Source organism: Cucurbita pepo, chromosome 1 (genome assembly GCF_057944985.1).
Source record: "Cucurbita pepo subsp. pepo isolate OVF chromosome 1, ASM5794498v1, whole genome shotgun sequence".
Taxonomy (NCBI): domain Eukaryota; kingdom Viridiplantae; phylum Streptophyta; class Magnoliopsida; order Cucurbitales; family Cucurbitaceae; genus Cucurbita; species Cucurbita pepo.
The window spans coordinates 18,436,517-18,447,164 of record NC_141798.1 but is presented as its reverse complement, the minus strand read 5'-3'; the positions used below and the strand labels follow the sequence as shown (position 1 = coordinate 18,447,164).

At 38.3% G+C, this 10,648-nt stretch overlaps 1 protein-coding gene and 2 long non-coding RNA genes across 3 annotated transcripts; all 3 read left to right on the top strand.

Moving 5' to 3' along the window:
- The first annotated feature begins 889 nt into the window (after window positions 1-889).
- LOC147794917 (uncharacterized) lies at window positions 890-1,294 on the top strand. Its single transcript, XR_015422915.1, has 2 exons — window positions 890-993; window positions 1,072-1,294. It is a non-coding gene; the product is annotated as an uncharacterized LOC147794917 (long non-coding RNA).
- A 3,143-nt stretch (window positions 1,295-4,437) lies between these two features.
- On the top strand, window positions 4,438-5,791 carry LOC111791910 (uncharacterized). The gene is made up of 2 exons (XR_002814726.2): window positions 4,438-4,902; window positions 5,114-5,791. It is a non-coding gene; the product is annotated as an uncharacterized LOC111791910 (long non-coding RNA).
- A 740-nt stretch (window positions 5,792-6,531) lies between these two features.
- Window positions 6,532-10,198, top strand: LOC111781230 (ABSCISIC ACID-INSENSITIVE 5-like protein 2). Its single transcript, XM_023661721.2, has 4 exons — window positions 6,532-6,727; window positions 7,908-8,838; window positions 8,918-8,989; window positions 9,919-10,198. The coding sequence occupies exons 2-4, from the start codon at window positions 8,023-8,025 to the stop codon at window positions 9,997-9,999; spliced, it is 969 nt and encodes a 322-aa protein (XP_023517489.1). The 5' UTR covers window positions 6,532-6,727; window positions 7,908-8,022; the 3' UTR covers window positions 10,000-10,198.
- The last annotated feature ends 450 nt before the right edge of the window (window positions 10,199-10,648 follow it).

Sequence of the window (10,648 nt, the reverse complement as noted above, 5' to 3'; positions counted from 1 at the left end):
TAAATCCACATTAGTCCCCTCCCAACAATTCATTCTCAAAATCCATATGCCAGTCCCAATACCTATATTAGGTGGATCATGATGCCCGAAATTGGAATCTTTCTTTGGCCTCTCTTGCAAAATACGCTACTCCATGAGCCCCGTAAGGAAAGGAGTACTTTGTCATTCCTCGATTCTCGGCACCATCGAGTTTCTTCCCAAACATCATCGTTATCTCAGTTCTTACCATTTCAACTCATATCTAATGTAGCCCACAGCTCGCCCCAAACCCTACTCAGCTTTCCAGGACATCCAATCTCCGTCATTCCACTTATCTTTATATTTTCGTTTAATTAATTATTCTTCTCCATAAATAATCACAAACTTTATTTCTAAATAAATAAAAAAAAAGTATGAGAAAACAGCGAAATTAAAAATCCCAATATTTCCTGAAATCTTACATTTAAATAAATAAAGAATCTAAATTGATTTATTTATAAACGTTTTATTTTATTATCTATTTTATGATTTTATTTTTTAAAAATAAAGTTGTTTAATATTTTTTTTATAGAAAAACATATTTAAAAATTTTCATTTCTCTCTAAAAAATTAAATTTATTATTTATTATTTATTATTTTTTTTTTCTCTCTACCTCGTCTATTTCTAAAATTTGTTTTTAACATTTCTATCTAATATATATATATATATATATATATATATATATATATATATATATATATATATATATATATATTTATTTATTTCTATATTTTAAAAAATAAAATAAATCTCCATAAAAAAAATTTCCACAACTTTTATTTAATTTTTTCACTTATCTTTATTTTTTACATATATTTTAGTTATCATTTTAATTTTTCTATTTAAAATTTATTTATTTCCATCTTTTTTTCATTACTTTTTTTTTTTTAATCTAATTAATAATCCGATCGTTTTGGTTCCTCCTAGCCTGAGTTTTCCCTCTCCCATGAACTTGCGCCGGACGGGTCGTTGAGGTATTCTTCTTCAATCTTTGTTCATATAATGAGAGTATAGTTTGGCTGAAACTCTGATTCAGAGATGAATTTTATTAGGGATCGAGAAGAAATTTCAGTGTTGTGTAGTATGAGGAATTGGAAGTATGGATTGATCAAGAAAAATTGTCCAGAAGTTCTATGTTTTTCTATGGAAATGTCTGTTTTTTGTGTCTTCCGTCATTGAACTGTTCGTTGCTTTTTACTTAGTTTTATTTGGTGATCTTTGGTGGCTGATGTATTTACGTATGAGATTTTTGAAATGGAATTGTTACGCTATGAATTCATTTTTCATGCTTGCCTACAACCTGCATCGTGTGGTAGAGATAGGATTCGACGTTGAAGTTCGTGGAGAAATGAGTTTTAGGGGGGATCGTAAAGGGAAAGGAAAAAGAGATCCGCCTTGAATCTGTGTCTTGAACCCTATCCAATTTTGGTCCCTACTGTTTCATTCTGGCTGGAAGTTTGTTCGCGATAGTGGAACGGTGGGGATTGTGAGATTTTGTTAGGTTTAGGGTTTAGGGTTTAGAAACTGTTCTGTTCAAAAGGTATACAATCAACTGGCCTTGCTAATGTTAATTTTCAAATTACATTTGTTTTTAACATGAAACTAAAAGAACTAAGGTTGTTCTCAAACAATGTTGCATATAGTTTAGAGAGTGTGAGATCCCACATCGGTTGGGAGGAGAGCGAAACACCCTTTATAAGGGTATGGAAACCTCTCCCTAGCAGATGCGTTTTAAAAACCTTGAGGGGAAGCTTGAAAGGAAAAGCCCAAAGAGAATAATATCTATTAGCGGTGGGCTTGGGCTGTTATAGAGAGAGTAAAAGATGTTTGTCGTGGGAATTACATGATATTTAAAGCTTTAGAGAAAGGTACCTGAATTCAAATGCTCCTCGGTTCTTCGTTCCGTTCGAGTTTTATTAGGATTCTAACTCTTGGTATTTACCGCAATTATATGGTTTCCATTTACATCATTTAGAGAATGAATGAAAGTATTGTTGAAATGAACTGTTTATGATGATGCATTCTTTCAACTGCTATTAGTAGCTCCTGTCTTTATGTTTATCTACTTTAGGGTGACCCTTCATCTTCAATAAGGCATAGTGCAAGGTATCTAAACCAATATAGAAATGCCTGATTTGGGTGTCATTTAAAGATTTTTGTCCCTGAGAACTGCAATTTTGTATAGGTATGAATTTGAGAACAGTACAATCAATTGCCTGGTAAATGTTTTGTTAGCACTCCGTTCATGTGAGTGATTTTTTTTTTTTTTTTTTTTTGGCTTATAATTATTTCAATTGGGAATTTCTTCAAAAGCTCTGGCTTCAACTTTGTTGGAATTTGTGAAATGTCACATCAATTGAAGAGAGGAACGAGTGCTAGCGAGGATACTGGGCCCCAGAAGGGGGTGGTTTGTGAGATCTCACATTGGTTGGAGAGTGAAACGAATCATTCTTTATAAGGGTGTGGAAACCTCTCCCTAGCAGACACGCTTTAAAACTTTGAGGGGAAAGCCTAAAGAGGACAATATCTGCTAGCGGTGGGCTCGGGCGGTTACAAATAGTATGAGAGTCAGACACTGGATGGTGTGCCAACGAGGACGCTGGGTCTAGAAGGAGGGTGGATTGTGAAACCCCACACCGATTGGAGAGAAGAACGAGTGTCAGCGAGAACGCTGGGCCCCGAAAGGGGGTGGATTGTGAGATCCCACATCAATTGAAGAGGGAAACAAAGCATGCTTTATAAGAGTGTGGAAACCTCTCCCTAGCAGATATGTTTTAAAAACCTTGAGGGGAAACCCGAAAGGGAAAACCCAAAGAGAACAATATCTTGCTAACAGTGGGCTTGAGTTGTTACAAAATTAGTCTAACCTTCTGCAAGCCCTCTGTGTCAGGGGTTGTCAACTGGTAGAGTCCTATGCTGGCTGCTGAAACATCTTACAGCTATCCTTGTCACATTAAAACAAAGTGTTTCACGAAAATGTTAAACTTGTTGTCAACCAGAGCATAATTCAATTGGTTTAGTAATTATATACTAAATTTCCTGCCCAGTAATTATATACTAAATTTTCCACCTCCTCAAGCTCAAAAGATGTTAAACTAGTAATTGTACACTGAACTCCAGTGGCATATCCCAGTCGTTCCAGTCTACAATATCTCACAAGTAGTTGTATGATTGAATGCAACGATGATTTCTCAATTCTTATTAACTTCTGAAGGAAATATATGCTCTCTCATGCTCTGTCAAAATATATCAAATGTGATCTTAAATTGTGTTATGTTTTTAACTATTCATTTGATTTTACTTCTTTTTTCTGCTCGCGTGGCGTGGGTACATTTGGCTTCCCCATAAGATTTTTAAAACACGTTTGCTAGGGAGAGGTTTCCACACCCTTTATAAAGAATGTTTCATTCTCCTCCCAACCAATGTGAGATCTCACAATCCACCTCCCTTCGGGGCCCAGTGTCCTCGCCGACACTTGTTCCTTCTCCAATCGATGTTGGATTTCACAATCCACCCCTCTTGGTGCCCAACGTCCTTATCGGCACACCACCTCATGTCCACCCCTTTCAGGGCTCAGCTTCCTTGCTGGCACATCGTTTGGTGTCTAACTCTGATACCATTTGTAACAGCTCAAGCCCACCGCTAACAAATATTGCCCTCTTTGGGCTTTCCCTTTCAGGCTTCTCCTCAAGGTTTTTAAAACGCGTCTGCTAGGGAGAGGTTTCCACACCCTTAATGTTTCGTTCTCCTCCCCAACTGATGTGGGATCTCATAGTTTGTCTCTAGATGACTAAAAGTAAGTAGACATTTGATTTTTCCTTGCTCGTAAAGTTCTCCAAGTCCATTTATATTAAAAGGCAATTGAATTGCTCCGGGTCGATGCAAATGGACGCTGAAGAACTTTTTATACATTCTTCTTATACAGGAATGGGGTCCTATGGCCTGCTAGGGAAAAGAAGAGATGTAAAGCACAAAGGAAGGAATGTTGTTTGGTCAGTTGCAATTGACATATGCCTCATTGAAGTCCTTGCTATGCAGGCTAGAAATGGGAATATAATGGACAGATGCTTCAATGTAAATGCATATACAGCTGCATGAATTGCTGTCAATAGTCTTCTTAAGTTTAAATTGAACAACTAGAAAGTTATCAATAATCAAAAGCTTTTAGCAGCCTTTAATCAGAATGTCGCCTTTCCACCATCCTCGACCATTTTGTCTTCACTTCTTTGGATCAAGAAATAGGTAGAAACCTCTCTTTAGTAGACACGTTTTAAAACTGTGAGGCTGATGGTGATACATAACGGGCCACAGAGGACAATATTTGCTAATGGTGAGCTTGGACTCGGCTGTTACAAATGATATCAGAGCTAGACACCGGGCGTTGTGCCAGCAGGAAGCTAGCCCCCAAGGAGGTGGATTATGAAATTCTACATTAGTTGGAGAGGGGAGCAAAACATTTCTTATAAGGGTGTGGAAACCTCTCCTTAGTAGATGCATTTTAAAACTGTGAGGTTGACGACGATATGTAACGGGCCAATGCGGATAATATCTGCTAGTTGTGGGCTTGGGCTGTTACAAATGGTAACAGAGCTAGACACCGGGCGGTGTGCTAGTGAGGATGTTGGCCCCCAAGGGGATGGATTGTGAGATCTCACATCGGTTGGAGAGGAGAACGAAACATTCCTTACAAGTGTGTGGAAACCTCTCCCTAATAGATGCATTTTAAAACCATGGGCCTGACGACGATACGTAATGGGATAAAGCGGACAATATCTACTAGCGGTGAATCTGGACTGTTACAAATAGTATCAGAGAGCTAGATGCTTGTGGTCTTGAATTTGCTCCATTGTGCTGTTGCAAAGTTTTGTTTTGTATTATATGAGGTAATTGGATTAAAGAGATTTTTCATTTCCTTGCTTATTATGGTTCTTCCAAAGTTTCTTTTTATAGGATAGTTGTCCTTGCAAAGCTAAAGGGTTTTTGGTATTGAGATTCTTTTTTATTTTGTTGCATCAAGATGCCTTGAGGTTGGTTTTAAAAGGTTTTTTGTTCTTGGATTTGTTCTTGTATAACAATGTTCATTTTGTGGAAAAGGCACATGCCCACGTGAAGGGAATTGCTCGAGTCGATGGGCACAGACGAAGATTGAAAACTATCCACTGCAAGTTAGGAACTCAGAGACGAGTGCATCATTTCACTCCTCCAGCTCGAAAGATTAGATCGAAACAAAATTCATACACTAGACCGTCCGAATATGCAGAACTGCCCAATGGTAGTCATGACCCTCCACCAAACAATCCGCCTAGACAACATCCGAAAAGGCCCTGAGCATCTAAGGCTCTAATGCTAACATATTTTGTCGTCTAACAATCCAAGCCCACTGCTAATAAATATTGTCCGTTTTAGCCCGTTATGTATCGTCGTCATACTCACGATTTTTAAAACACGTCAGCTAAGGAGAGATTTCCACACCTTTATAAGGAAGGGGATCTTAGCGTCCTTGCCAACAACCACCCAACGTCTAGTCGATGCAATGGAACTAAGCAAGCAAACATACATACAATAGATGCCAATGAATTCTTAAAAGCTGTGATGAAAGGTTGATGCTGTGGAGGAGGCCAAACAGATGTATGCAGCCGAGTATTTGAACACATATCCAATTAAATCCCGAGCACTCAACGCTCGAATGAGGTTAATATACTACTCGTTTCAATGATCAACTGTTTGATTCTTATATATCCTTTGAAATCATATTGAACATGTATATTTCTATGTAATTTCCCATAGAAATAGTGATATTATTTACCCTAAACGATTAAAAAACCCATACCATAAAAAATTTAGGTTACGAGTTCACTAATCTCACATTTGAACAAAACGCTCGAAACCTACTTCAAATTCCAAGTCATTTCCTTATTATAAAAAATTAGAGACGACTTTATATTTCCATGAGAATTATTATTTATGAACCAAAATAAATATTTTTCATATTTTTATAGGTCGGTGGTCCAACTTGTGCATTGCATACACGTGTATAAAGATTCGCCTTTTTTGAACTATACATGGAAACTAAATTATTTCCGATATAAGCTTTACTACCAACAAATTCAATTAATTTATAAACGCTCGCCAAATTTCGCCAGAAAACTCTCGTATAAGTTATAACTTTTTCGAACGATACAAACTAAATTACATAATTTGTATTTCAATAATTTAAAATTTTTTTTTTTACATATATTTAATATTATTAAAATTTCTGTAAAAATAAAATTATTTATAGAGTGTGGAGGGGAACAGAACCCTCGTAAATGGTGGCAGAAGTAGACAAATGAAAATGGGGTCTCATCATTACAGCATGAGGGCGTGAACATGGAATTATTTTTCCTTCAATTCCAAAACTCTAAGAACGAAGACTCAGAAATTTGGCCAATTAAAGTTTTTTTTTTCCTTTTTAAAAAATTAATTTTTTTATAATTTTCAGACAATAAAAATTATAAAATTTTCCCTTTTGTTTCTCCACATCCCACTCTCACAACTGGGCTTGGCCTTCTCTTCCATTTTCTTCCCCTTTTTCCCCCCATTTTTTGTTCTTTCCTCTGTTATTAATTCATCCCATATGATGCATTTTTTATGCTTTTGTTCTTAATTCACTCTGTTCTTTACACTTTTCAGATCGTTCTTCTTGTTCTTCGTTGAATTCTTCTTCAGGTATCACTTCAATTCATTCTCCCTATCATTTTTTCCATTTTTTAGCCTTTTTTTGTGGTTCTTTGCATTACCCATTTGAGATTTCTGTTCATTTTGGTGTTCTTGAGCCTTTTTTTGTTTGATTTTCTCTGGAAATTTGTGTTTTAGCTACTTGGATTCACCTCAGAATGTTGTTTTTGTGTTTTCCCCATTTGGGTTTCTTGAATTTTTTGAGATTTTCAGAGGAACTCACTGATATTGTTACATGCAGAGCTGTTGTTGTTGTGTGTTTTCACTTTGTTCATCCATTATGAATCTCTTTGGTTGTGAAGTTTTAATAAATTTCCTGTTCTTAGTTTGATCAAAGATTCAAAATCTGTCTTGGATTCAATTTCTTGCAGTTTTCTTCAGAAAAGTAGCTTTTGATCCTTGTTCTGAAGCATTTTTCTAGCTCTATAATGTTTTTGTTGGGTTTAATATTGTTGGGTTATGTGTTTAGCTTTAGGGTTTTGTCAGTTCTTTGATCAGTTAAGGCTATTGGCTCTGTATTATGTCTCTGCATGCTGGTTTTTATCTACCATTTAACTCCGTTTATGAAATTTGCGTTAGGAATCACGACTCTCCATAATGGTATGATATTGTCCACTTCGAGCATAAGCTCTCGTGGCTTTGTTTCGGGCTTCCCCAAAAGGCCTCGTACCAATGGAGATGTATTCCTTACTGATCATTCCCTAAATTAGCCAACGTGGGACTCCCTTCCAATAATTCTTAACAATCCTCCTCTCGAACAAAGTACACTATAGAGCCTCCTTTGAGGCCTATGGAGCTCTCGAATAGTCTCCCCTTAATCGAGGCTCGACTCCTTCTCTGGAGTTCTTGAACAAAGTACACCCTTTGTTTGACACTTGAGTCACTTTTGATTACGAGGCTCACAACTTATTTGTTCCACATTTGTGGATTCTATTGGTATGGCTAAGTTAAGGGCATGGCTCTGATACCATGTTTGGAATCACGACCCTTAGTAGTGGTATGATATTGTCCACTTTGAGCATAAGCTCTCGTGACTTTGCTTTGGGCTTCCCGAAAAGGGCTCGTACCAATGGAGATGTATTCCTTACTTATAACATGATCATTTCCTTGCTTTGTGAGCTTTTGATATGTATATATATTTGATTTAGTTCTTGATTCATATCTTATGCAGAACTTCATTGGGTTGTTTGTATAACTCATCTGCTTCGTTTCTCGACGAGTTGAATGAGACGGTTTTCGAAGTTTTCGTTTGAGCTATGGATTAAAATTTGAGCTGGATTATGTGAATGGGGATTCAAACGATGGGGTCTCAAGGCGGAGGTGATCCGAATGGCAAACAATCGCAATTGGAGCCATTGGTTCGACAAAACTCGCTATATAGTCTCACTTTGGATGAGGTCCAAAACCAGTTGGGTGATCTAGGAAAGCCATTAATCAGTATGAATCTTGATGAGCTTCTTAAGAATGTGTGGACCGCTGAGGCTAACCAAAACGTCGGTAAGGACAATGAAGACAATACTGTTTTGTCGAACCTAACGCCCCAACAACGTCAGGGTAGTCTCACGTTGAATGGTGCTCTGAGTAAAAAGACGGTTGACGAGGTGTGGAGAGACATTCAACAAAGCAAAGATGGTGAGGAGAAGAAGTCTTGTGAACGACAACCTACGTTGGGAGAGATGACATTGGAAGATTTTCTGGTTAAAGCCGGGGTCGTTGCTGAGACGTCACCGAATAAGAAAGGTGCAGGTCCTGTTGTTGAAGTCGACGCAAACATCACACCACAGTTCCCCCAACAAGGACAGTGGATGCAGTTCCCCCAAGTTCAATATCAGCCTCAACAAACAGCAATGATGGGGGTTTACATGCCGAGCCAGCCTATTCCCCAGCCGATGCACGTCGGGGCTGGCACCGTGATGGATGGTCCATATGTAGACAATCAGTTGGCATTGCCAACGCCATTGATCGGAGCGTTATCTGACACACAGACATCTGGAAGGAAAAGGGGAGCGTCTGAAGACATGATCGAGAAAACTGTCGAGCGTAGACAGAAAAGGATGATAAAGAATCGGGAATCTGCCGCTCGTTCACGAGCAAGGAAGCAGGTGATTTTTAAAAAAGCTCCTGTAGATTTAAAAGTTAGGAGCACTTCAATATGTATAACTTAGTTGCCACTTTCAACAGGCTTATACCAATGAACTGGAGAACAAAGTTTCGCGTTTGGAAGAGGAAAACGAAAGGCTCAGGAAACGTAAGGTTAGTGTTCGTCAAACTCGAACATGGCTGGATGTGGAATATATATACACACACACATATATATATATAGATTTGCAAACGAAGGGCTTGAAACACGTGTCCTCTTATTAGGCGGTACTTTTTAAGTTTCCTACATTGCTACCCGTCTTATGATTTACTAGATTCTGTAGGGTTCTTAACGAAGTACGAGGATGAACGCACGGTTTTAGATCAGAGTTCATCCTATAAGTTTCATGTCGTTTAATTGGATGCTATCACACCACAATCGCATCATATAGAACGAAGCATTCCTTATAAGGGTGTGGAAACCTCTCCTTAGTAGACGCGTTTTAAAACTGTGAGGCTGACGATGATACGTAAATGGTATCTAAGCTAGCCACCGGGCGGTGTGCCAACGAGGACGTTGGGCTCCCAAGAGGTGGACTTTGAGATCCCACATCGGTTGGAGAGGGGAACAAAACATTCCTTATAAGGGTGTGGAAACCTCTCCCTAGTAGACATGTTTTAAAATCTTGAGGCTGTCGACGATACGTAACGGGCCAAAGTGGACAACGACCCTTTTATCCTATAGGTTGTTTATTTTTTCCTTTTGCTTTTTTGAGTGGATTTTCTCCCCAGGTGGTGGTACATGGCTGTCGTCAGCTCGTGCCGTAAGGTGTTGAGTTAAGAAAATCTACTGACAGCATACTATAACGAAAAGACGATTTTCTTGAAAACGCTCGACCAGACCAAATAAGTTCTGAGTTTAAACCACTCGTTTGTTGATGCCAAATTATTGCTTTAACGGGAAGTGTTGAAACAATCGATAGAAGATAGGATCATAGGATTCGTTTAAACTGGATTTCGTACAATCATCGCCTACTCGATCCGAAAGGGTATCTTAAATATTTGTGGTTGTATCTACTTAAAGGAGTTTGTTTTACCTGTAGGAGCTGGAAAATTTGCTACCATCGACCCCCTCGCCCGAGCCGAAGTATCAGCTTCGAAGAACATCGTCAGCGCGGTTCTAACTTGGAGCTCGGGTTCTCTTCCTCATAAACTGTATGGTTGGTTCTTGATAGTTTGTTTGTAACTATCATCAGGTTTTGTTTGTACTTATTTTAGTGCTCTGTTATATGAAGTGGTAGAGAGATATTCTAATGGGACCATTGGAGCTTTGTATGTCTATGATTTGTCATATAAATTTTTTTTTTTTTTTTTTGTTTGAAATTTTGAATTATTGAATTATACAAAATACCGTCAACAAAACACGTGCCTCCAAATACTCGAACATGCTTGTCGGTGGTATGGTAATGCCTCTAAGTTCGTGAAGTATTGGTACCTATAGGGTCGTGAGATCCTACATCGGTTGGAGAGGGGTACTAAACCTTTCTTATGTGGGTGTGGAAATAGACATGTTTCAAGACCGTGAGGTTGACGGTGTACATAATGGGTCAAAGCAGGGAACTAAACCTTTCTTATGTGGGTGTGGAAACAGAGTAGACATGTTTTAAGCGAATAATAACGGTTAGCAATGTGTAACGACCGAGATATTGTCATCTTTGGGCTTTCCTTCAAGATTTTAAAACGCATATGCTAAGGGAAGGTTTCCACACCCTTATAAATGGTGTTTTGTTCTCCTCCCCAACCAATGTGAGACATCACAATCCACCCCCTTTT

What these genes read in the sequence shown, in the direction of transcription:
- LOC111781230 (XM_023661721.2), top strand. Translation starts at nt 8,023, where the DNA reads ATGGGGATTCAAACGATGGGGTCTCAAGGCGGAGGTGATCCGAATGGC. An exon ending in GTTCACGAGCAAGGAAGCAG is followed by an intron (nt 8,839 to 8,917) that starts GTGATTTTTAAA and finishes CACTTTCAACAG; the next exon opens with GCTTATACCAATGAACTGGA. An exon ending in AAAGGCTCAGGAAACGTAAG is followed by an intron (nt 8,990 to 9,918) that starts GTTAGTGTTCGT and finishes TTTTACCTGTAG; the next exon opens with GAGCTGGAAAATTTGCTACC.